Source organism: Corapipo altera, unplaced genomic scaffold, assembly GCF_003945725.1.
Source record: "Corapipo altera isolate COAL_440 unplaced genomic scaffold, ASM394572v1 22b, whole genome shotgun sequence".
Lineage (NCBI taxonomy): Eukaryota > Metazoa > Chordata > Aves > Passeriformes > Pipridae > Corapipo > Corapipo altera.
The window spans coordinates 8,244,293-8,271,931 of record NW_020884876.1 but is presented as its reverse complement, the minus strand read 5'-3'; the positions used below and the strand labels follow the sequence as shown (position 1 = coordinate 8,271,931).

General features: G+C 40.9%; 1 protein-coding gene and 1 long non-coding RNA gene across 2 annotated transcripts; one reads left to right on the top strand and one right to left on the bottom strand.

Moving 5' to 3' along the window:
• Positions 1-9,636: 9,636 nt before the first annotated feature.
• On the top strand, positions 9,637-14,342 carry ING2 (inhibitor of growth family member 2). The gene is made up of 2 exons (XM_027635991.1): positions 9,637-9,826; positions 13,059-14,342. Exons 1-2 carry the CDS (start codon positions 9,637-9,639, stop codon positions 13,727-13,729), a joined length of 861 nt encoding a protein of 286 aa, XP_027491792.1. The 3' UTR covers positions 13,730-14,342.
• A 9,137-nt stretch (positions 14,343-23,479) lies between these two features.
• On the bottom strand, positions 23,480-27,380 carry LOC113943770. The gene is made up of 3 exons (XR_003526436.1): positions 27,113-27,380; positions 26,283-26,320; positions 23,480-23,691 (listed from the first exon to the last, which is right to left on the bottom strand). It is a non-coding gene; the product is annotated as an uncharacterized LOC113943770 (long non-coding RNA).
• Positions 27,381-27,639: the final 259 nt, after the last annotated feature.

Sequence of the window (27,639 nt, the reverse complement as noted above, 5' to 3'; positions counted from 1 at the left end):
TGCCGGGATGTTCTGAAGACCTGCTCGCTAGGCCACGCACGGAGGACGCCGGTTCCTCACGGGCCCCGCGCCCGCCTAGGGGAAAGTCCCCGGACCGCCGGCAGAGAGTGCCGGGCGCTGCCGCGCCCCCGCCCGCCCCGCCTCACGACAACCCCGCCGAGACGCCCCCGGGCCGAGCGGGTGCGCGCGGGGCGGGCTCTCGTCACGGCCACAGACACGCAGGTAGCGCGCGGCGCGCGCGCCAACAGAACGGGGCTCACTCTCAGGCCATCCCCTTTTGCCGGGCCGATCCCCCGGGACAGCTCCCACGGCTGCGTGGTACCTTTCCGGCGCAGCACAGCCCTGCGCAGGGAGAACAAAGCACGCGTGGGCACACAAGTCTGCTTCCCGGCAGCGGTGGGCAGGATACGCGGTCCCGCAGCCCCCCCCAGCTAAAATCTGCTAGGCTTCAGGTACCTCCTGGAGCACAGAATCAGAGAGAGTCAATTCGGCTGTAAAAGACCTCTGAGATCATCGAGCCCAACCTTTGACTAAACGCCACCATGTCAACCAGACTATGGCACTAAGTGCCACGTCCAGTCTCTCCTTAAACACCTCCAGAGACAGTGACTCCACCAGCTCCCTGGGCAGCCCATTCCAATGCTTGACAACCCTTTCTGTGAAGAAATTCTTCCTTTTGTCCAACCTAAGCACACTCAGACGGGGAGGCACTGTCCAGGTGGAGCACTTAACCCTGCCTGAAAAGGCTTTCCTTCCTTCCTTGCTCTGGGATGTAACAAGAGGTCAGATGGAACTGACAAACTGTGACAAACTGCTTTGCCGCAGGCACCTGCATCACACAAAAGTTTAGCACCAAACACAGGAGAGCCCAGTGCGTATCCCAGCGACAGCACAAACACTGGCACAGCACCGACTACAAACCACGCTGCTCCAGCACAGCAGCCACTCACCCTGCACTGTGCAGTTCCCCTGCTCACCTGGACTTCCTCAGAGAAGGCCGATGCATGCCATCAGTGTTCCCTGCCTACTCTAAGCAGGTTCTCATGCTCATGCTCCCGGGTACTACTCAAGATGCTCCTGTCCTGCTGATAAGCTGAATTAATTTCATAGGCAGTTCTGTTCTTGCCTCTAATATGTCAAACAAATAGCACACCACCACGCTCAACCTCTACTGCCCCACAGTCATGTCTGGGTATGAAACATGATAGAAGAGCACTGGCAGAGATCCCCCAAATGACATCAAGTTTGGGCACCTCAAACCCCAAATAGATGATTTATTACCTTACCGAAATTACCTTTACTACCTTATGTAAAAAGCTCCCAAGCAGCCCAGAGCCAAAGCTTCCTTCTGGTCCATGCTGTCTTGGTATTTATGGAGCTCCTGTGGTGAGCCCAGGTCTGCTAAACTAGCAGTGCCTTTCTTTTTGGTTGAGCCTCGGGCATGTGGCCTATATGTAGGCACAGTACAATTTGCAAACCCTTCTGTTTTCCAACACCTGTTGTTACTCATCCAGCAATATCCTCACAATGACCTCTTTCCAGCCATGTAAGACCCTGCACAAGGCAGAAGAGACCAGTTTGCAGAGTGGGGAGTACCTCTGCAGAAATAGTGATGGCATCTCTGACTGCCTCACACAACAGCCAGCAAAGGGTGCACAAGGGGCTGAGAAACCACCTGGCTTGAGCTGTTACTTTGGTTGCTGTCTTGGCCACTTGAACTACTTGAGTGTCTTTCTTTTCTCCCATTATTCTTCGTGTGATCAGCTATATGTACACGGGAAAAGAGAGATTTCAAATTAAAATGCTATCAAAGAACCCATGCCGAAAGAAACAACTAAACTAGGGCACAACTCTATGAAGTTTTGGTTTTTTTGGGTTGAGAAGCTGTAATGATATCCCAGTGTCCTAGTTTCATCTGTTAAAAAGATATATCTAAGGCTCTATGAAGCTAACATTTCATGAGTTGTCATCTGTCTGTAGTGCAGGTAGCACCTGCTGTATAGGCTAAAGACCACAGTCAAGTTTGTGCAGACAAAGCTGAAGCTTCTGCAGTGACTGATGTGTGCTTGTTTTAATAAGGTGCACTGTAGCACCTTAACGATTTGGGCTGGTTCTGTATGTGTGTGTGTGAACAAAATGCTTTCACTTGTAGTTTATGGTAAATGTTGGTCATCAGATTTGTTAGCAGGAGAGAATACATCAAACATTAAACTTCTCTTTCCTACAGATGACACTAAGCTGACATGACATGGTCTAGTGCCCCAGAGACTGAGGGGAAAAAGCATACTTTGAAAGAGTTTTGATGCTGTCTCTCTCTTCGCTGTGCAGGTAAGTTCCCCATTTTTGTAACTTGCAAAGTGCAGAGAAAATAAAAACAATATCTGCTTTGCAGAATATTTTTTAAGCTTTCCTTTCAGCTAAAATGTGCATTTTTGCAATGTTTTTGCATAATGTATAAAATGCCACACTCTGTGTCCAGGTAACAACAATTAACTTGCATTTGTGTGCCTTCTAGATGGTTCTGTTAGTTGACACTGCCACAGCAAAGGTATTGCCATTAGCTAGTTTAAGTGTCTTTAAGAAAATGCTGTCATTAAATCTTGCTGTTAGGAAGTATCAGTTTTTAGTCTGTGATTAATTAACACACATTCACAGACAGGCATTTAGGAAAACAGGTTTTATGTTGATACCTGGTAACAGTTTCAAATATGTTGCAGGCTAATTTTGAAAATGGTGCATGATAATTTCTGAACACAACTGCCTGTTCCTAAAGCAATGGAAGATTAAGTTCCAGTGGCTACCAGCTAGGTATTTTCCTCCTCCAGTAACATTTCTGCAACTAAAAAAGCATCATTCGGCTCTGACATCTGAGCCCACGGCCCTTTAAAGTTTGAACTGTCATTGCTAGTCAAGTAACATTAATTGTTAGACCCGAGTGGGCTGCAAAAGGACTTCTTTTAAATATGAGTGTCAGAGATTAATCACATTGGGCGAAAGATACTTTGTCGCTAGTAAGAAAGCTTATCTAACCAATGTTTGCCTGATTTTCTAAATCCTCTGATGTTTTATGTTTTACATTTCAAATCCTGTGGTGTTTAGCCTGGAGAAGAGACAATCGAGAGGGGATCTTATCCATGTCTACAAGTATCCAAAGGGAGGGTGTCAAGAGGATGGAGCCAAGTTCTTCTTGGTGGTGCCAAGCAATAGGATGAGAGGCGGCGGGCAGAAACTGATTCACGGGATGTTCCACCTGAATATAAGGAAGAACTTCATTACTGTGTGGGGGACTGTGCACTGGAACAGATTGTCCAGAGAGGTTGTGAAGCTTCCGTCTCTGGGGATTTTCAAAAGCTGTCTAAACACAATCCTAAGTGATGTGCTCTAGGGGACCCTGCCTGAACAGGGAGGTTGGACCCAGATGATCCACTGTGGTCCCTTCCAACCTCACCCATTCTGTGATTCTGTGATTTTAGCTGCAGTTTAAGAGACAAACTGTATTCAGTCAAATGCTGCCTATATTTTGACAACAGCCTTCCACCCCAAATTCTTCTTTAGTTTGGAATAAATGCCACATTTCTCTTTATTATTTTGAGGAAGAGGATGTTTGAGAGGTTAAGGACCTGTATTAGTCTTGTTTAACCATTAATTTTTCTCACAATTACAACTGAATAATTACAACTGTAAAATCTGTCAGTTCCTGGGGGAAAAAAGTCTGCATTGGTCATATCCTAGTAGTACTGCTTTCTGGTAGCTTGGAGTAAATGGTGGCACTGAAAAGTTTGCATAGCAGCAGCACTCCTAGGAAACACATAATGTGAGTGACTTAGGTGCTACAGAGTTATTTTGAAAACATGAAATACTTGCTGGTGCTATTTGTAGTGACTTTTCAGTTGCATTAGAGATTAATTATTTGTAAGAGGTTTGGATAAGCAAATGCCAAAAGGAAAAAAAATCCACATTATGAGGGGAGGGAAATGAAATGAGGCTTCCCCCTGTTTGTTGCGGAGTTTTAATGACATACGCAAAACTCTCTTCAAGTTTTCAGGGGAACTCTGAAATTCATAAATGGTACCTATAGGCATGTAATTACCCCATTTTCGCATATGAAGTGGGATTCATTTCACCGACATCTGTGACAGCAGACCTGGGCTCCCCTTACAGTCAATGGAGACATTTGTAGAGCAAGGCCTATTTATGCTAAGATTCTCTCATATTCAATGTATTTAGCTGGGTGACTCCCACCTTTATTTTCTGAACTAGAAAGAAAAATTAACATCCACATATGGGAGAGTATTATGAATGTCTTAAACTGTCAACTACTGAAACTTCCTGCAGGTGCACTGCCAGCCCTCATTTCATAATCTTGGTTACAAAGGTGCGATTATGTGTGTTTGTTCCTCACAAGAGGAAGAAATAAGAATGTGTTTTTCACATGACCTGTGCTGAGCAGCAGAACCATGGAAACGCAGCGTGCATGTTAGTGTGTAGCTCAGGTAAGAGCACACAAAAAATCCTTTGTTTACTTTGGGCAAAAAAGACTCAGTTCTTTTCCATTAAAGTCATATGGATTCTTCCGTTTACTTGAATGGAAGAGGATCAAGCTTCAGGGCTGAGCTAAGACAAGAAAGACAGTTACTACATATTTGCATAAGATTACCTTGTTACCATTCCTCAAATGGCTTCTCTAAACATCATCTGCACACTTCCTGAGTTTTTTGGCATGGTGATTGGCTCTGGAGCTGGAAAGCAAATCCACTGATCATTTATGCTTTAAAACAAGAGGTGTGAGGAAAAAGAGTCACCGTCTGAAAGCAGTTTTCTGCAGAGGAAGACAGGGAAGTATTACTTGAGACACAAATGGACAGATCCATGTTGTAAATGACAGGAAATGATCCATGTGGCCCTATCATCACAGTGACCAGATGCTGCTCCTCATCTGGTCAACAGACTCCCCCTCCTCTAAGGAGCTGCAGTTCCTATGCCAGCCAAGCATGCTCCATAGGACCTGTGAGAAGCTGGTGCTATTCAGCATCTGATGATTTCCAGAGGGCATTACAAACAGCATACTGCTCTCACAAAAGAGCAGTATGGTTCTGCTCAAAACAAAGGGACAATAGGTCAGTATGCTCTGATGGAAGCAATGATGTCATATAAAAGTCAATTCCCTAACATGTCCTGCCTTGGGCCTATCAACTTCTCAAAACATTTTGGATACAGCCATGGCATTAAAGTATGGAAACTGAATGGAAAGAACTGTAAAAAACAGATAAGTAGTTATTACAAAACAAAGCACAGAGTAAACTTAGTTTGCACACTTTATTCCATTTTTTAGTCTGATCCTGGTGAGATAAGCAGAACCCATCCATTTAAAGAAAAAAGTTGAGCAGGATATTGTAGCTGCTTTTTCCCCGTGTTAATACAAATCAATTGATTACTAATTCAGGCTCAGGAACTGATTTTCTCTTAGAGCACACGGGCAGAAAACAGGAACTTCTCCAGTTTTTGAAGAGATGTTTGTATTTAAATGAGGAAGAACATATCTCTCCTGATCAGTGCAGGATGTTTGTTACTTCGTACTAGAAAGCTCTTTGGTACAGCTGAGGATGAAGCTAACAGGGAAAAAGCACATGCCAGTGTTTTCAGGAAATGCACTGTTTAGTTTATCATCATATTGAAATGATCTGATGTTAGGCCATGTCTTATTTTTAGGTGTTCTGCACTTGTGTAAATGAAAGAAAAAAATAATAATGGTTGTTTTCATATGATTTGTATTCCACCAGATAAATCAAGCCTAATATTTAAGGAAGACCAAAAGCAATGATGTCTGGCATTATAGGGAATTATCTGTTTTGGATGGCCTGATGTTAGAGAAGCTTTTGAGAACAGCTTACCTGGACAAACGCACTATTACCTCTGTAGCTCTGGCAAGGATAGCTTCTTCCTGGAGTATCATCTATACAAAGGTCAGCTATGGCCTATAGCTTCCTTCAGCTGACTCTGTAAAGAGCCCATCTAGCTTGTACTCATTCTTTCATTTCTTTGAGTTTATTTTCTTGCTATCTTGTATAATTCTTCATCCTCTTCATCTCGTGGAAGCCAGAGAAGCATTTCTGCCAAGAAATATAGATCATCAAAAATCAGTTCTTTTGCTTAAAAGAAGCATCCTGTTATCATCATTTGAGCATTTTTACTAAATACTAAATAGGTCTTTCACAACTACAGCCCCCTGTGGACTTGTCCTCATCAATAATTCTACTTTTCTTCTTTTTTTTTTCTTTTTTTTTTTTCCCCACAGGCTGAAACACTTCCTGGACTATCAATGAAAAGCCAAAAAAAAAAATCTAACCAACTTGTGTATTATTGGGTGAAATAGGACAGGAATCAGCTGTGATTTGAGGCTGTAAAATCAGGATTGTGAAAGGTGAGAAGCAAAACCGCAAATGGGGAAAATAAGATTTGGATTAAATCTCTGGAAATATTTTATCATAGTAAAATCTATAATGAAATAATTTTTCACAAAAAGAAGGGGGATACTCTAACTGGGGCTTCTGTTGGGATCTGTTCTCCATGAAAACTTGGGTTAGTTTAGAGACATGTAAATAAATCTAAATAAATTGGATATAGGACTTCTGTGTATTATTTACTCTTGGAATAACAATCATTGAGATGGATCTTATGCAATACACCCCAGTATCACATCCCTGATATCACCATGTATGTCAACCTCAAGCTGACAATTGTCCACTTAGTACAGTGTTGCTGGAAATGTATGGTCACTCGGCCTCTCCATCTCTACAAACATCAGGGTTCTGCCCTACCTTGTCTCCTCTTAGATCCACACTGTTCTCACATGCAGTCAGTGAGAGAAGAGGCATAGCTGGGTCATAGAGGTATCAACCTGCAAACTTGAATCAAATACATCAAAATTCTCCCATGACTGCTCCTAGCCATTTTGAGACATGGGCAATGCAGAGAATTCAGCCTGTTACTCCTGCTTTCTTTCCCCCTGAGGCTTCAAACAGGCAGCAAGCTAAGGCTTCCTTTTTCTAGGGATACCTGGTCTAAGTTGCTACTGCATTCTTAAGGGTACTCAAAATGTAAATCTTTATTTCAGTGTTTGAAAGCAGCAACAACACCTAAATTCAAGAATCATTAGATGTTCTCTACTGTACCTTAGATACTGCTTCCCCCATAGTGACAAACAGCAAGTTTTTAGCACAGAAACTACCTCTAACAAATGTTATGAATTATTCTAAAAGTGCTGTCTTGGCTACTTCTTTACCAACAGTCAGAGAAAAAAAAAGTTATGCCAAAACGTTGGTTTTAAATTAACATGTAATTATAATTAATGTTTAATTTTAAATAACATGTTAATTTTGAATGAACATTTTTGCTTTATTTTTTCTGATCTGTAAGGGAAATCTGTTTCTCAGATTTATTTCCTCCTGAATGATACAGAATGATACAGCCATTCAAACATACTATAAGCAGAAACACAACCCCTCAAAACAGCCTACATCTTTCTCAAGAACATTGTATCACTTATACTAATTCAAGTCCTTTTGCACTGGTGCACAGGTAGTGGGTTTTGCCTGTACAGTAAGTGTTATCTGTTAATATTATATCAAAGAATTCAACGTTCAGTTACTCAGTTACTTCAGTTACTCAGAAGTGACAGCAATGAATGCTACACGGTAAAGTTTGAGTGGGTTACTGCTGATGGAAGTGAAGGTAAGTAGGTTATTGCCACCTTCTAAATCTATTTGTGCAAAAATGAGACAAGTAGCATAAAATGATCTGAGGCTTAGCGTCATTAACCTGAGCTTTAACAATACATTGAAAGCAGCTGGTTTTACAGGTGTTACAGATTTTAAGATGAGGGTGCCTTCTTAAGAACATGAATGCACGGAATTACAGACTTCCTGTTTTTTTGGCCAGAGTGACATCAGCATAATAAAGAGTGTTTCGAAAGTACTGCCTACAACTTTGTTTTCATTCATTTTTATGAACTTGCAACACATTACAGGCTTGGGCAAAGCTGTCTGTCTGCAGCTACAATTATTCAACAGCTTAGACATAGATATATGAAAAATCACTGCCATGTAGAATACCCTCTTAGCAGCTGCATGAGATGGAAGTTAGGAACGTGTTTAAATACTTCTCTGAACTGGGGTCTTTAGAAAATAACACTTGCAGACTGCCATCATGTCTGCTAATATTTCTGTAGGACTAGCCGTGGAGCCATCTGGCACAGATCACACAGTGACAGAATCACAGGAAGAAAGGAGCCTGGAAAGATTCTCTGGAGGCCATCAAAGCAGAGCCAGCTTCACAGCCAGATTAGGTTGTCTCAGGTCTCAGCCAGGTAGGCTCCAAAAATATCCAAGAATGGAGACTATACAACCTCTCTGAGCAACCTGCCCTACTGTTTGACCACTACTCTAGATCATGACATCCTGAAACGTTATCTACAGGACTAGTATGGGTACTTTCTTAGTGCTGGCCACTTAGCAAAGGTAGGAATGTAAGACAGAAGGGGCTTCGAGGTTTGGATTTTTTTATCCTTGAATCATCTCTGATACTTTTTATTTCTTTTTAAAGCATTTCTGATGGTTTTTATTTTTTTTATTTTTTTTCAGGTTCCTTAAATATAAATGCAACATACCACAAAACATACAGGACCTCTCATGATGTTTTGAGAGTCCACAGGATTAATCTTATTTTCTGATGCTTACCAATTATTATTCATGCAGTAAAGATCTGAAAAATGTCTGAAAGAGAAGTGGAGATAAAATTGTAACTTTTTAGTAGTTCTATCCCCTTTATATCATTCTTCCAGTAGGAAAAATTATTTAGCTAAAAAGTATATATCTAGAAAGTATATTTCTCCTATTGTTTCCTACTTTCCTACTATAATTGTTGTGGCGAACATTTGATATAAATTCTGCAACAGCCTTGGAAAAGACGGGATATTCTGTCACGTTTTGGAGATTCGCTGCTAGGCAAAAAAACCCGCTTGAATTGATTCCTCGACAGGACAAAATATGACTCAGCTTCCCTAAATCACAGTTTATCACAAACCATCATCGCTCTTCTTTAAACCTAAATCGGGCAGCTTTTTTTATGGGCAAGGACAGTCCGAAGTCCCGCCTGCGGGCGCCCCGGGATCCCCCGCTCGGGTGGCGGCTCCTCCCGGTCGCGGAAGCGGCGGAGGATCCCGCGCCTTTAAGGGCGCCCCGCCCCGCGCGCGCTCCCGCCCCTCGCGGCGGGTTGAGCCAATGGGAGCGCGCGCGAGGGTAAGGCGGGAGAATGCAAACCCCTGGCAGCGCCGCCGGCCGCGCCTTATAAGGGCAGGGCCTCGCGCATGCGCGCGGCGGGCAGGGGCGGGGGCGCCGAGCGGGGGTTTCGCTTCGGCGGCGGCACCGCGGGAAAGGGCGCGGGACCCGCGGGGGGCGGCCGGGCCGGAGAGCGCTCACCGACATCCGCTCACCGCACACCGCGGCGCGGCCGCCCGCCGGCACAGGGGCGGCGGCGGCGGCGGGAGGAAGAGGAGGAGGGGGAGAAGGAGGAGGAGGAGGAGGGAGCGGGGCCGCCGCAGGGACCCCGCGCCCGGTGCGGGCGGCGCGGCGCCGGCGGATGTGCTGCTGGCGCGGGGGGATGATGCTGGCGGGGCCGCAGCTGGTGGCGGGGCCGGCGGCGCCGGGCGGAGAGCGGGCCCGGCTGCTCTCGCTCTACGTGCAGGACTACCTGGAGTGCGTGGAGTCGCTGCCACTGGACATCCAGCGCAACGCTTCGCTGCTGCGGGAGATGGACACGCAGTGCCAAGGTGGGCGCCTGCGGGGCACCGGGCGGGGAAGGGAACGGGGACGGCCGCCCGCCCAACCCGCCTGCTGCACATGCGCCTGGAGCGGAGGGGCCGGGGCCGCGGTGGGACGCTGCCGGGCCCTGCGGGGCTGAGCCCGGGGCGGTGCGGGGCTCCCGGTCCCTGCTGCGGAGGCGGCCCCGCTCCGGGGGCGGCGCTGCTCAGCGCTAGGCCCCGGGGCCGCTGTGCGGGGCCGCTCCCGCCCCGCTCCGCCCCGCCGGCGGTGCCGCTGGGGGCGGGGGCGCGGGATTCGGCCTTTCCGCAGCTCCGCCCGCCGGGCGGGGGCGCCGGTCCGGGCGGGACCCTGCCCCTGTCCCGCGTACATGGCACGGGGCGGCGGGGGATGCATAACGCGCCATCAGCGCTCCCCTGGGTCATGGAGCGGGTCCGCGGAGCGGGAAGTTGCCCTAAACTTACCCGGAGGCACGGCTCCTTCGGAAGAGAGGTTCAGTGCCCATTAAAGCATCCCGCGGAGTTAGCGGCGCGCAGCGGTGCCCGGCAGCTGCCGGCTTGCCCTGCCATGAGGCAGAAATTTGGTCCCCCGGAGTCTGCACTGGAGTTGCATCTCCCTCCTTCGGCATGGGCAGGAGGGGACCGGGGTGAGCGCCAAGGCCTCTCAGACGGTGCATGGCCACCTCAGGAGGCAGCTGTCGGGAAGGGATTCTTCCAGTTATCTTTCTGATTACTCGGAAAGATACATAAGAACAGGCTTTTGTAAGTTTCCTGGGATTTTAAAGTTTAAAGGGCATAGACTTGCCTGCAGCATTTGGAATTCCTAGTTAAGGCTAGAATACCTAGCAGGCTCTTTACCTCCTGATCGGTGGTGACTATTCAGCGCTCCTCATCTGCCTTGAACAGACTCAGTCTTTTATTTAGGCTGTATCTCCTATATATATCATCCAGTACGGGCCATAGCGGAAGTTTGTTGCTAGTTTTAACCAAAGCCTTCAACTGTTTTAAAAAACAAAAAAAAAATCTTGAAAGACCCTGAAAGATGGATAAAAATATTTTAGGCACAAGTTTTAAGATGTAAAAGCAATGCTCTGTTATTTCAGCTAATTTGAAAGGTAGTGATAGTCTGTGCAGATGGAAAAAAGTCACTCCTGTGCTTAGAAAAGAAATCCTTTTAGCTTTCATTAGCTCCACCAAACTTAATCAGATTATCTGTAATGAACACTTGGCCCTGGTTTGTGTTGGGTTGAGGGGGTTTTTTGTTTGTTTTTGGTTTTCCCCTAACAGGGATTTCAGAGCTGTTTATTACAATGTATGGGTGCCTTCTCTAGTCTTAGGGACTCACAAAGCATTTGGTAAACTTCCATCTGTGTTAGTCAAAAAGTTCTTTCCTCTCTTTAGTGGATGCTGATCCATTTAAATCTTTACAGGCTGCATCTATGGAATAACTGATGTGGGGTGAATGTTGTTCTCTGTCACAGTGTGAAAAAGTGAACAGTTATTGTTTGTGGGTTCTGCTGGGTAGGGCATTCCAAATATGGGAAGTCTATGTAACTATACCTACACTTTCCAGCCCCCCTCCAAAGAAGTTCATGTGGGAAATAATGTGGCTAGAGATTATTATACTCTGGTTATGCCTTTCTCATTCAACAGCATACAAAGTACCTTTACTCCATGCTTTTCAGGAGCAGAGATTAAGATTTTTTTAGTTTATTTTCCCCCTTTTCAGGGCAATGGGTAAGTGATGCAGCTGAAGATACAGGGAAACAAAGCTTATGTTTTTCATGGTAGCTGGGATGCTGATATTGAGAAAATACAGGTTAATTGAGTTACCAGACAAGAGGAATCTTCCCCTAGTGAAAGTCTGGAACAGAACAAGATGCGTTTGGCTCCTGTTGTCGTACAGGTTTCAGAATTTATAGGAAAAAGCAGCTGTTCATGCTTAAGCTACTGTTTCAAGATGTCAGCAGGAAAAAAATCGCTGGGAACACTGTTGAGATAATAGCTATGACTTCTATTTAGCACAAGTTTGAATCATTTCACAACTGTATAATGCAAATTCTTTAAAAACGAAAGCCAGTTTGTGAAATGCAGGTCTTTAGGAAGAAATACACTGTGCTGCATATCTTCTTGCTTTAGAAATAAATAGTTCAGTACCATTTATGAATTCTGTTTCCGGTTCAAATAAAATACTAAAATTCTGAGGGCACCAGTACTGTATCTAACACTGTGCATCAAGTTGCACTGTCAGTTTTTCTAAAGTATTTCCTGTCCTTTATGTATAGATCTAGTGTAACTTTTGGCTTGGAAAATACTGTTTTAAAATCCAGCAATATAGAACAGCAGTGTACAGACTAAGACTGATGTATAAGGCATTTGTTGGTCTCATATTTGGGTTCATTAAACTTGCTTCTGAGTACTATATTTAATGAGAAATTCACAGCAAGTCATGCACTTATATTGCATGACTAGCAAGAAGGAAAGCTTGGTAGTCAAGCTATAAGCCACTCATTTGCTAGTTGCTTAAAAATATCCTGTGATGCACTAAAGAGAGGGTCACCTATTCTCAGAAGTTCAGCCTTGATTTAAAATGCAACTTGCTGTAATTTGTTTTGGTAATAGGAAAAATATTTTGAGTGATGTAAGTTAATTTTCATCCTGATTGTAAATTTGCTATTATGTAACTTCAGTTGTCATACTCCTTTTATAACTACACTGAAACTGTAATACCAAACCCTTAAACGAATAAGAAGAGGAAGGCAGAGGACCCAGGTATCCTAATTCTGGAGTGTTATATGTCATGATACATAATGATTCTATGAATTTAAGGTTTCTTCCTGTGATAAAATAAGCTATTGCTTTGGTATTTAGGCCAGGAGTTTGGAACTACTGTGATAAGGACTCTTAATAGAAATTCTTGCTTTTTCAGATGAAGGGAGGATCTGGATTATCTACACATCAGCAACTACTGTGTCCCTTTTCTTGGGTTATCCTTTCTTTTTCCAATGACTAAAATAAGCTTGCTCTTTCTTAGAACTTGAGAATTTTTTTCTTGCCACAGATTGTGACCTTAAACAGTGACTTGATGACCACTGCAACTTGAATAATATATCCTATCTAACCCACTAGAGTATACTAGAATTAAAATTTGTACTATTTCCCATCAGTTAGAAATACACTCCTGTGTTTTCTTGAGCATGTTCCATCTTGTGTAATTATTCCTATTATTATCTTTATTTTATAGAAGCGTTAAAAGAAATAGATGATGTCTATGAAAAATACAAGTCGGAAAATGACCCAGTTCAGAAAAAACGCTTGCAGCAGCATCTTCAGCGTGCATTAATCAACAGTCAAGAACTTGGAGATGAAAAAATTCAGATAGTTACTCAGATGCTAGAACTGGTAGAGAATAGAGCCCGTCAAATGGAAACGCACTCTCAGTGTTTTCAAGATCTGTCTGAGAACGAAAAGCCTCTAGAAAAGGCAAAGATGGAGTCGTGCCAGCCAGAGAGATCTTCCCGCAGACCCCGTCGCCAGCGAACCAGCGAGAGCCGCGATCTGTGCCACATAGCCAATGGTATCGATGACTGCGATGATCAACCGCCTAAGGAAAAGAGATCGAAATCTTCCAAGAAGAAAAAACGCTCCAAAGCCAAACAGGAGAGGGAGGTTTCACCTGTAGAATTTGCAATTGATCCCAATGAACCAACTTACTGCTTATGTAACCAAGTGTCTTATGGCGAAATGATAGGATGTGACAATGAACAGTGCCCTATCGAGTGGTTCCACTTCTCCTGTGTTGGACTCACCTACAAACCGAAGGGGAAATGGTATTGCCCTAAATGCAGAGGAGACAATGAGAAAACAATGGACAAATGTACTGACAAATCAAAAAAGGATAGAAGATCGAGGTAGTGAAAGCAATTTATGTTTTAAAGAGTTGCTCCTTTTATATTAAAATGTTTCATTTCCCAAGAACGCTGTTTTAGGAAATGCATAAGACTATGCAATAATTTTTAATCTATACTATTAATGGAGTATTAAAAGCTGTTATATACCTTCTGTGATCTTTAACTTTCTGCACTGAATAACCAAATAATTGAAACAGGGTGGCTTCAGACCTTTCACAGAAGACATTACAAGCATATGGAGCTTGATTTCAATTTAACCCATTAGTATTTTAAAGAACCTTGTGAATTTTGAACTAATGGTGGTGGGAAAGATACTGAAGAACTTCTCATGTTATGGTAAAGGTGTTGAAAGGCCTCACATAACTGCTAGCATCTTAACCACTGAGTTTGTTCTTTATCCCAGGTTTTACGTTTTCAGTTTTTGTGTTAACATCACACATTTGGAGTTAGGGTTTTTGAATTCAGCTGTAACTGTAAAAGTCTTCCGAGCTAAAAGCAGACCTCTTCAGTGACTTTCATATGACCAGTATGTTATTTCAAGGAAGAAAATACCACTAACTTAAGCTTTTTTTTTTTTTTTTTTTGGTCAATATTAAACTCTTGTCTTTGTGACTTTATACTTGGGAGTCAGTTTTTGGGTATGATAGAATTATGGTGTATACTCAATTTTGGATGTTCTTAGTAGGTTTTGTTTGAGTTTTGTCAAGCATCCCGATATTGTTGAAGATGATCTCTCTATTGCCATAACTATTTCCTTGATTGTTTATATTTTGCCACTGCTCATGTAAAGCTTGAAGTGATAGAAGGATCCCTTAGGAGGAAAGGATATTACCTTTTCAGAGAACAGAAATTGCAAATATGATGGAATCTTCATCATAATTGATCTCTCGAGAGCTGAAACATGACTGGTATTCTCTGGGCTGTAAACTTTAATACCTTAAGTGGTATTTGTGTTTTTGTGTGTCTACACCTGGGTTCATGCATAGCACCACATTTCTTGGACTTGGGCAACTATCTAAAAAGCCTGAAGGTAAAAGCTTTCAATAAAAGTTTTGATAGATAATAAAAAAAAAAAAAAGGCATAAGCATGCCTGGCACAGAGCCAATAGACAAATCCCAGCAGGTTTCTGACAGGTGTGGAAGAGTGTTGTCCAGATGTACGCTGGTAGTATCTAAACACTACTTGGGCGGTACTTAAAAGTGAATTTCCTATTCTCCATGTCTTAGGGGAAGTGAAAAAAAGATGAAAACAGGTGTTCTGCTCCTTTGTAATGGGAGATGCTAATGGAGAAGTGAGTGGGGTACCAAAGCTTGCACTTTGGGTTCCTGCTCAATAATCTCTTCTTGATACTGGAGTTCTGGTGGGCTTGACAGCAGCTCTGCAGGGCTGGGTGTGGGGGTTGTCTATGGGTGGGCTGCAAGTGCTCATAAGTCCCCGTAGGTCTCTACCCTTTGCTGCTAAGGTTTCCCTTGACAGCGCAGAGGGAGAAGTGACACCATCTCTGGCCAAGCCTGGCTGGAAGCAGTTGTGCTGAGTTGAGAGCAGCCCACAAGGCAGGTAAGCAAAGGCAAGCTGGGATGGATGAATGCCATCAAAACTCCTTCCTGCATCCCCACTAGAGAGGGCTGTGCTGGCTGGGGCTGGAGGGCAGGATGTGCTGTGCGTGGCATACACACAAAAAAAGCCTTGATGCTGTCGGGCCAGATGGCACCAGTCAATGTGCAGGACATTCAATATTATAGGCTATGTAACATACTGAGCTTGTTTCCTCAGTTATGATCTGATTACTTGACAGGATTTAACACTTGCAAGTAATAGTAATTATATGTCAGGGGACTGTAGAGGTAGTGTTTTCAATTTTTGCTCTAAAATCGTAGGTTTATTAAGTGGACTAGTGCTTCACTGGGGAGACCTGTACCACAGTAATTAAACAGCTCCTGCAGGAAACTACTGTAAGGGCTCTGACCATCAGCAGCGTAGGAGAGAGGGTAAGCCTTATCCCTACCGTGCTTTCCAGGCCTAGTGGATGATGTGAGGTTGCAATGATAGTCTTGAGGGAGCTGGATCATGGCTACTGATGGAGTATGATCAGGCCCACTGTTGGAGATGAGTGGCATAAGTTGTTCTGTGTGCATTTTACTACTCTTTTAATTTGTTATGGCTTAATGATTCTCAAATTTCCTTCTTGGCAAGATTGATTGGAAGCCTAGGGCCGAAGATTGTATGAACATGTAATGTTGACCTAAAATGGCATGCTTCCTAGTACTAAAAAACAAACATCACTTAAGTAACATTGCAGAATGAAGTACAAGTGAATTTGTAACTATTAACATTACTAATTTATCTTGAAAAGTATTGCTTGAATTTGCACTGAGTAAATCAAGAATAATTTTTTCCAATGCCGAAGAGAAAGCAGGGAGCCTTATATAATTGTTCATCTGAAATAATTGCTAAAGTAGGAAGTGTATGTTGGGGTGTTACAGAAAGAAAATTTTAGATTTTGAAAGTGGTCCAGATATCTCTAATGCAGAGATAGTTTCTTTTATACTAATGGACCTTCTGGTAGGGAAGATGAATTCTTAAGGTTTCCAGTGAAGATACTGCTGGGGAAATTGCACTTGCTTGCCTAATACATGAAATTGCTTGAATGTAGAAATAATTTGGTTTATATTGCAGATTAGCAGCGTGCCTCAAATATATATGAGTGCTTCTAAAATTACTTCTTTAAATGCTCTGGCTAATTTGTTGTGAAGACATACATGAGAAGATCTGATGTTATCTGGAATTTAGCATTTCACCACATTTTTTTTTTTTAACCAAACACAAATTTTGTGGGTTTGCATCCATTTTCATAGAAGATCAATGGTAATTGCTGAAGATGCACATAAGAGGCTAGTATGAAATCAGAAAGGTAAGTGGAGAATTCTTATGTTGCTTCTTAATGTTGAGTTCCTTTTCTTAAAGGGATGAACCTCACTGGTGAAGTGAAAACAAAAAGTAAACACTGCTAAACCAGTTCATCTTCAAGATATATATTGATTGTCATGAAGTAAGTTTAGCTTCTTGCAAAAAAAAAAAAAATCTGGGCAACACACACTTTGGAAGTTGATAGAAGTGTATGTGACTACACAGGAAACCACTTCCTCTTTTGAAAATAATTGTTGCACCCTAATTCAGCCTAGGTTATATCTTGTTTCTTGAAGCTTATGAAAATATGGTACACTTCTAAGTTCTTGCTTTTTGCCTTTCAGTTTTGAAGTAATGCAAGTTCAGCAGCAGCAAAAGGTCCCCATAAACTATTTAAAAGAAACGGTATTGGAGCGAGAGTTTTTCTTGATCATTGTCCCATGGACCAGTTTGATTGATCTTGACAAAATAATCATTTAGTCAAACCAAACTTTAAAGCAAAACACAAATACACGTAATAGAAAGATTACTGTTTTGAAAGCAAAATGAACAATTTCGTATTTGCCATCTATATTGTAAGGCCATCTTGATATCTGCAGCACAGTGATAATACCTCCATATTTAAACTAGTTTTAACTGTATTTCCCTGCCAAACTGTAACTAATCTACACATCCAGAAATAGTAATGTGGTACTGACAAGTCTTTAAACTAGTACAGAATGGTGGCAAGTGAAATGCCCATTTCTTCCTTGAATTTATCTAAGAATTTCGTTTTGGATATTCTTTCAGAGCTGAAGTGAGCCTTTGTAAAGATGGCATTTCATAACTTTGAAGACTCAATTTAAAAGCCTCTCACTTCAGCTTGAAGGTTGTCTGAATTCATACTTGACATGAGCAGTTTGGCACTTCTGTGGCTTGTGCCGTTTCTAACAGCAACAGATCTGGCTCTTGAAAGTCCTGATCTGGGTTTTTATTCTTTAGGCTCAGCTGCTCTACTGGGACAAAACTCCAACAATTGTCACACCAGCAAGTTAATGTCTTAGAATTCTTTCTCTCTCTTATCTGCTTACACACTTATTTTATTCAGAGGGGTCATCTCCAGCAGCTCTGCAAGTCTTTGACATTGACACCTCAGATTGAAAAAAATACTGAAGGTTTTTACATGTGATACTCTGAAGCTGATGAGCAGGGCTGTCACTCAAATTCACAAGAATTGTTTTTCTGTCCAGTGCTAGTTAGGTAAGACGATCTGCTGTCAGTGGTAAAAACAGATGTTACTGTGCAACTGTTCAAGTCCGACAGACTTGTATATCCTAGAAGGAAAAATATTTGGATTTTTTATTATTAGCATACCATGAAAGAGCTGAAAAGATTTGGTAGTTTTCTCTTGTGCCAATTTCCTGATTACTCTGCAATCTTTGGAATAGCTTGAGGATTATGGATTTTCACTACAGCTGGCCAGTAGAAGTTGTATTTAGTGAAAATTCTGGGAAATTTTAATTAAGTGAAGCTGTCATTTGCCTTTGAATCCAAGTCTCTTAAGATCAAGCTAATATTATATCTGAATCCTTTCTAATTTCTGGTTGGGGTAGTGTAAGAGTTCTAAAAGCTTATTTTGACAAGTTTTGCATTTTTTTCCACCTATGTCTGCATTCTTTTGGTTTACCTGGTATAGGGGAAGTTGAGCTTTGAGTCAGCCAGTGATGTTTTAACTTCAAGTATATATGCTGACTGAACTGGATCTCTCTTCTGTTGCACCTGTGTTCTAGCAGAACATCACTGACTATAGTGTGGGCAAATTTGTACTTCATGCATTGCATACTTCAATTTTTTTCTTATGTATACGTCAAGGAAGTTATAAGTAGCATATACACGTATTGAAACTAATTTCTGTTCTGAAGGCCTGTTTTTTATTGTAGAGGTTAGCATCTGGTGAGCACACAGAAAAATAAGATCCTCCCTAAAGCTTTGCTTCTGCAAACTTAGAGTGCCTCCACTGAAATTACAAAAGCTGGTGAATGAATTTCACTACAGTGATTAGCTGTGGACAGTAAGACTAGAAGAAAGTTACAGCTTATAGTTGGAGGAGTTGGAGCAACTTGAGTACTTTTTGGGTTGAATGTAGTGTGATTTCAGAAGCCTAAAAGGAAACTTTCATCTCCTGTTGAGAAAGAGAAGAAAATAGAATGAATTCTAGAACATTTGAGAATAACATTCAAGAATAACATTCAGTAGAGAAATTAGGATAAAATCCTGTACCAATTTGAATAAAATTCTGTTGAGCAGGGTTCTACCAGCATACTGATTTCCAGCTTCCTTTGACTAAACCCTAAAAAAAGATTAAAGCTCCATGGCAACTACTATCTTAACTCCTGACAGCCATAGTATAAATTACATCTTGGAAAAACCTAATACTGAAAAGTTTTATTTAGGTCACCAGTCAGGCTATGAAATGGAAGGCTTATAGATGCCACCCCAAACTTTTTGTCCCTGCGTGGCATCAGTGAGGTAGAGGTTTTTATGGGAGACAAATTGAACGCTATATAACTATATGCAGGATGAATTTAAAAATCTGACATGTTTTAGGTGCGTAAACTTGTTTCATACCCCTGTGGAAAAGACTGCAATTTACTTGCAGTCCATATTCCAGGGAGGAATATGGCAAGGTTCAACTAGGAGACAGCAGCCCAGACAGGTATAATGTGTGCTTATCACAGTAGTTGCATTTGCTAACAGTGGAGAAACAGTATTGGGTTGGTTGGTTTTGGGGGATTTTTTTTGTTTTGTTGTCATATTTTTGTGTGGGTTTTTTTTTTTTGTTTGTTTTTGGTTGGTTGGTTTTTTTAATGTAGAGGGGAAGGAAATGGATGAGAGTTGTGCAACTCATTTGCCCACAGGTGTCCCAGCATCCATAGTTGTGCCAGACAAGCTGTAAGTCCCTTTTGTGCTTGTATGGAGATATTGTTTTCTTGCTGTTTGAGGTTAACAATGCATAGGTATCATTTGGAAATAAATATAAATGGACATTAAAAGTCTAGAGTAAAGGAACCTGTGTTAAGCAACAACAAAACTTCCCAATTTTCTGCTATTTGCATAAAGATTATCTGGTACTGTTATTTACTTAGTTCTGTTTTCTTGTTCTTTTACTATTTTCAACCTTGTCCTCTCTGGACAATGTACTTTTCAGGCCTTGAAGAATGCCTTTAATTGTCTGAGGAATACTTTATTGGAGCCATTTAAATAGCCTGGATAACCTGGTGGCTGAGGCAGGAAGGGATTGGTAACCAGGATCATCAATCCTGCTCCCCAGTGCAGGGACAAGGTGGGGTGGGGCAGGAGAGGCTGCATGCTCCCTAGTCTGTCAGCTGCTGCTGGGCAGACACAGAATTATTCCAAGGCTCCTTTTGACCTTATCAGATAGCAAAGTTAAAGCCCTCAATATTCTATTTAAAAGCGGAAAGTACCCATCATTTCTCAAAATCGAGATAATATAAAAACTGTACTAAAGTTGCAGCCCATTACATTCCTACCTTATTGCCTACTTAGAAATTTTGCCTTGTAAATGTTTAATACTAACATGCCATCTATAACTGGAGAAAGATGAGAAATAGAAGCAGTACCAGTATAATAGTCAGTTTTATAGACCTGCAAGTAGGACTGCTTTTATCCTTTCCTCCAGCAGCTGGAGTTTGATGATCACAGTATAATGTGATCCTCTTTCATAACCTGGAATAATTGTATGCTGGTGTTCAAATGGATCCCAAGCTTTTATCCTGTGAACAGATAACAAAAACATACTCAAATACAAATAGATAGTAAAGTCTATAAGAAAAAAACTAAACATGTTTTTTCCCCAAAGGCATAATATTGAAATAACAAACAATGGTCAGTTGAAGCCAATGAGTTGTGTAAGTTAATCAGTAGACCTGGGACATGGGATACAAGATAATCTCACTATTACGTGGCTTTTGGGAGAGCTTTAAAGAAGTTTAAAAAGTAGTAAATGATTTGCATTTCTGAGTATCAGTTGGATCACAGAATTTCTGCATTGGTAAAGAACTCTTCATATTAATTTCATAAAACTTGGAAATGTTCAATAATAGTTGAAGTCATACACAAACAGGCCTCTGAGCATTTTCTAAATAAGGATACATACTTTGGCTATGATTTTCAGTGCAGTACTCTGCAATCTAATGATAATATGCACTAGCACGGCAAATTCATCTATATTATGACTGCATTTTATTTAGCAATAAAAGGTAAGAATAATTTTGAGTCTGTCCCCTCTTACACTATTAAAATATTTGTAGTAAGCTGCAAAGGTACTTCGGGATGACTTTATGTAAAGAACATGCAATAAAATTTGTGATTATCATACCAGAGCTATTCTAAACTCGACTTCAGAAGACATACTTCCCTGTTCCCAAAGCACTTGCAGATAAGGTAAGTTAACAGAGTCTGTGTCCATTCTTACACCCGTGCAACATATGGTCCTGCTTGCTGTGGGGAGGGTACTTAATGCACTGTAAAGCTAATGAAGCTTTACAGCCACAAGGCTTGTCTTCCTGTAAACGTGCTCTGCACTTTTGAAACCTGCTTAAGGATAAAAGATAATGCTTTCTTGGTAAGTGACATTTTAAGTATTTAAAGTTTTCTTCAGAGAAATCCGTAATGTTTTGTCACACGCTTGTGGCTGTTGCCACGGAGACAAAATTGGTTTGGGGGAAGCAGGTCAGACATAAGTCTCATATTTAATAAAATTTTTTTTGCTCACACCTCTCTGTCTTGTATTTAATGACTTGTCATTCCATACTTGCTGGTATGGGGTTCAACAGAAGAGAAGAAAGCATCCACAGGTTTGAAAGGCATGACTTTGTGGAGTACACCAGAGTAACTGAACTGCAGCTTCAGTATCTGTTAGCTGTAAAAGGCTGTTAAAACTTATAAGAATTAAATTAACTGAAAATAAATTTAAAACTTCTTTTACTAATTCAAATCGTGCAGATTTCGCAGAGGAGGAATGTCCTGACAGTAACCAAAAACACTCCTGCCTCTCTTCTGTTGCTGAATGAAGGATTAAAAAAAAATATATCTCCTATTTTGGAATAGCTTTTGCTTCTAGACAAAAGTTTGTTCAAAAAAACCCAGTAGGAAAAAGTTGTTGATACGTTAAGGTCATGTTATCTGCTTGCCAGATCAACAGATCATTTGATGAGGCTCCTTCTTGAGCTTTATGGTCAATGTAAATCTGCATATAAAGACACATAAAATGGGCCCAGATTATAGACCTAGTTTTCCTTCTTATTAAGTTAGGCACAGCTTTTAAATGGAAATACCTGATGAACATAAAAATGTTATACTTCCATTCAATTCTTTATAGCTGAAGCTATAGGCTTTACTTAGGCTGACTGTACTTTCAAACACTTTATTTTCCCACTGATATAAACTGATATTCTTTCCTAACAGCTTGTGCCTTTCCACTCTGCCCATTTCTCCAAAGGTTTTGTGCAGATTTGCTCTTTATCAGGTGCTTCATCTCCTATTCAACAGCCTGAATAACTGGTAAGACTGAGGTGCAATTTTAAATTGAGGCCTTGGCAAAATATGGAATCTGTACATAGCAGGTTCTGTCTCTGTTTAAAGATTGGCTCTATTAAATTTAAAAACCATGAGCACATAATGATGTTGAAACTGTTTATTTTTGCCTTGAATAGCAAAAATTAGGAGAGGCACTGGGTACAAGCTCCTGAACCAAAGCCAGGCATGAGAGCACTTAGTAATGAGAGGGCAGTAAGCTCCTTTCTCTAAGATACTGCTTGTGTTTTCAGCAAAATGGCCAAGTTCCTACTGAAGGCTTAATTGCATCAACCAAAAGCAACTAAGTAAGATATCCGAGTTGAAGTCAACTAATTCAAGGCTCTAAAACATGCTGATAGATACCATTAGGTATCTGGATCACTCCATGGGAAATAACGGAACCAATAATTATGGTATTGCTATTTCTGCTATGCTTTTGAACCATGTAGGCAGATATTTAATGGAGTGTTATGAGTTTCAGTTGAAGGTGCTGCTGCTATAAGCAGCTCCATTAAAACAGATTGTATAATAGCTTTGTCATAGTTTTATGTCAGTGTACCATTTCGAACATTTTCTTTTTAAATCTTAAATAAAACCCATTAGAGATCACCACTTGAGCTGTTAGGCTTGGAAAGATCATGAAACAGCTGACTGGACTGCACTAGCTCTAAATAAATGGCACGCATAACTTCTCTCAGTTGTGTCTCATTACTTACTCTTCATTCTTTAAAAATACTAAATTTCTTCTAAGTCTTATTTTTCACTAGATCCCTTTATTTTGTTTGATGCTTGTACCTTCTTCAACCCAGGTCTCCCAGTGGGTGTGTGTCCCTGTGATTAGATTTTTTACTCCAGAGTGGAATGATCATCATCTACTTTAGCTGGGAAAAGTGGGGGCATATTCACAAATAGTCATACTTAAAACCTGAGTCCCATGTAAAGAGAGCACTGTTTACTAAAGATGACACACGACAAAGCCTAATTTCAAACAAATCATGCCATTCTATTAATGAGTGCTCAACATTCCTGCTTATTTCCAGAACATATAAGCAGAAGTTAATATATTTGTGTCATTCCTTTAAGTGGTAAAAAACTTGGCAGGATGACCAACCACAGTGAAAGGTCGCAAATGAGTGGAATAAAATGATGTGAAAGTCATTTTGTTTAAAAAGATAAAGTAATTTTTACAAACATTTTAAATCCTTGACTTATCAGCAGAAGCACAAAACCCATTAACTTATTCTTTGCATTTCATGAAGTTACCTTATCAGCATTAGCCAGCTTCCTCATTTTTCCTTTCTGAGCAAGAGATTTGGTAGAAGGACTTGATAATTGTTGATTGTGCCATTCATGTAGTAACAAAAGAGGAACACATTTGGGAGTTTACTCATTTTCCATCATGACTCCAAAACCAATTCTTCTGCCATCATATGTAATTGTTAGCAGTACAAACCTGGCTCATTTTTCAATAATTTTTAAACCTAAAATTTAGAAAAATAGTAATTTTAAGTGCCTGTCAGATAAACACATCTGATATTAATTTGATATTAGTCTTAAGGAATAGCACCTTTAATGATTATTTAATATAGTACAATAATTAATGACAAAAAACCTTAGGATTTGAAGAGAGTAAGATCAATATGTCACTAATTTTGCACTATTGAGAAAAAAACACAACCAAATCTTGTGAGATGAATAAATAGGAATTCTGTTTTAAGATTTGTTGAGTAATTATACGCTATTCAGTTTAGGAAACCACTCTTAAAGGTGGAGGGAGTTCAAATAAGCAACAACATAGAGAAGAGGTGTAGAAGATAATGACTTCTAATGATAGAACAGAGCCTAGAAAGAAGAGGACTGAATTCACTAATCCCCAGTAATGTGAAAGTTTGCTTCCAAAAGCAAAGGGACATCTGTGTAAATCAAAAGGACAATAACTAATGTCCTTTGGATGGAGCACTGAAAGTTTAAATAAGACACTAGGGAGAAAATAAAAAAATGAGCTGTCCAACCATAGTGACAGTGAAACACTGGAATATATTACTTTGGAAAGTAAAGATCTCCAGTGACAAAGATGCTACAAGACAGGCTATACCATTATGTTGGTATTAGTTTAATTGTAACTGATCCTGCCTTTGGGCAAGGGGAAATGGATTGGATCAGGAGTTCTTGAGCTGTGGGAAGACACTGATATAACCTTGGAGGCCCAGGCAAAGCTCCAGGAGAATTTAGTCTTATATTTCTCCTTCCTATCTATTCCCCTAAAATTTCTCTCTGAAAATAATTTGAAGAATGTTGTATTTGCTCTCAGGACAGGAGGGGTGCAGAGCCATCAGATTTGCCCTGCCTAGGGGCACATTTGGAGCATCTCCGGTGGCCACCTGGGGGGGCACTTGTTGCATGTTCATTGCACTCCCCTGGTAGGAGTGAGCTGAACTGTGTTGAAGTTATTGCTACCCCAGTGGCACAAAGTGCATGGGGAAGGCTGACCTTTCTCTTCCTAGTGAAATCCGGATCCACAAGTGAAGAACATTGAAAGGCATAGGATGTGAGGAATGGTGCAATTTCCCAGGGGCATCAAGACTTGGATCAGGCAGAGGAAGCTTGTAATGATACCTGTCAATTCAGGCAGCAGCTTCAGAACACAACTACCCAGGGACAACATTCTAGGTGTTAAACAGAAGTACCACCTATTTGCTGGACTGAAAATAGGGATGTTTGTATATATGAAGGGCCTATCCTATTACAGTAGAAAGACAGGCTCAATAATAATAAATTTCAGTACCATTGAAATAAATCACCTCCTAAAAGGATTTTCAGCTCTGCTTTCTCCTTGCTGCATGTAATTAATAAATTAATAACAAAATAATTATATTTTTCACAGTCATAGAAAATGTGATAGATGTTCAGGTATCTTAAGCAGCAAACCTGGATATATGCTTTGGTTTCTACCTATTCAAGAAACACTGGAATAATACTTCACATTATTTTCTTTGTTAATTGTTAATTTTTGGTGGAAGGGACTGGCAAAATGAGTACATGAATTTTTAGCATCTAGAGAACATATTCAGTAAGTAATCCTTGCTGTGCTGATCATTTCTGAGTAGTCTCCTGCAAATATTCACTATCCAAACTTTTGGTTATTTTTATAAATACCACATCTAGAAATTGTTTTCAACATGAAAAGACCCTTTAAACCTACAAAAAGTAAGTTGCATTCCAGTTTCTAAGTTCCATGGCATGATACAGTCAATTTTCTCTTCTTCAGTGTATCTGGGAAGCACCAGGTAGGATCTATTGTAGGTCAAGGCAGTTATGTATAGAAAGAGGATAGATGTGTTGGTTTCAAGAAGAAGGAGCTGGCACAAGACTTGCAAACAACTCAGAGAAATGGTGCACGTGGTATGAACCCACTGTGACCTAAGGAGCAGCAGATCATGTCACAAGTCACAAGGTCAAGAACTTTTCTACAGACTTATGTCAGCACTTTTCTTTTTATCTCATCTATATCTAATTAAAAATATGTACCCTTCTCTCAGTCTTTGCATGTTTATTTATGTAAGTTGTTAAGTGGCATTGGTGGTGGTCAATGAAACATAAAATCAAATGGACCTCTAGGCATAAGTCCCCTCATATGGTTATATAAATTATTGTATATGTACACATATGCACTTGTCATAACTTCTCCAGCTGATCTATCTGTTGACCCAATGCAGTGATGACTAAGAAAAATCAAAGTAAGTCATCTCAAATGAACACAGGGCTGAGACTATCTACAGTATGTCAGATGGGAAACTGTTCACAGTAAGGCCAAACACAGGCCCCCACTTATACTTCATATATGCAGGTGACAGTAAATACCAAAGATTATTACTGAATGCTGCAAAGTTGTGGGAAAAAAAAAGAGAAATTCTGGTTACAACACAATGAAACTGTAAAATTCTTATTACAATTTAAAACTTGATTTTTAGGAAGAAAAATCATAGATTTCCTGATTAGAAATTTAATCATCAGTGTAAGTTAAGAAGTCAAAAGGTGGAGTTAACTATGGTCATGACCACAGAACACTTACCTGTTTGAGACCTTCCTCATACCAGATCATAATGGAAACTATGGAGAGAAACCAAAGTTGGAAAAAATAGCTTCTCAGATTTCTAACAATTCTTACGTAACATATGCATTATTAAGCAGAATAATATTTTGTGAGCTGAAGCTATATAAACTTGACATGTTAGGATTCTCACCTTTTCATCTTCACTAAGCACGAAAGATGCACAATATACCTAATAGGTAATCACTACAAATTTAAGGCTTCTGGAAAACCTGCTTCTTTCTCATCTTTTGTATATTGTAAGCAGGTGGTGACAGACTGCACCTTAAGTAACTACTGTGAACAGCAGTGGTAGAATAAATTCCTTGCATTTACCCAGAAGTCAAAACATGCTGTCTGCAACTCCAGACTTCAGGAGGTGAATGGAAGTAGTGAGGAAAATTGTCTGTATGCCTACCTTCCATTCACCCAGGACTGTCCTGTCAGTGAACAAAACTTAGGGGTGACAGGTGGAAAAAAACATTGGGAACCACTGCTTTAGACTGATGCGCAGAGAGATGGTAATGCTACTGAAACAGTATTTAAGTGAGGACAGTCACAACCTCTCCTTCCTACTTCTCAGACAGCTAGGGTCACCAATTCTTGCAGTTGAAGGAATATAATAATTGCACATCAGTCTGGTCTTCATCTCTGATCTCCCTGCTTCAAGACAAGGACACTCTGGCTTTAAGGAAGGTTACAGTGATCTCCTTTAGTTATTCCAGTAATTCATATTTCAGTGCAAATCCATGGCCTGGACAACTGATGTTTCAGCTTCAGCTCTGCAGTGCTACAGAAGTTAAAGTTGTCACCTGTCTCTCCTTTGCTCTATTCTTCTTTTGGGTGGAGTCTGCTGGTACAGGTTCCTGGTGGCCTTTGACAGAAGATGGCCTGCCAGAGTAGGTTGCTCAGGAGTTGCCTTTGTATTGCAGCTCATCCAATCCTTTACAAACCCAGCCTCCAAATTCCCAATGACAAAAAGTTCCCTGGCAAAACATCAGGATTCTTTGATATCACATGAACTATGTTCTGGGAACAGCACCAAAAGATCTTATCCAAACATTTCTCACAGACCTCACAAATGCTAGAGAAAACCAACTCAGTCCAACAGGCACAGGGAAGAATGAGTTGCGTCTTTCTGCTCCAGTGAGGTCTTTATTACTGTTAGAGAGTTTTATCCACAGAAAGCAACTTTTTTTGTCTCCCTCCATTTCTGGAAAAGGGGGCCTTCCCATAGTAGCTTTGAAACTAAGCAAAGCTGACCTTAACCAGACTTAAAGTTTCCACTCAGAAACACAATATACTGTAAAGAATTGCTTATTTTCAGATGTTAATTTTA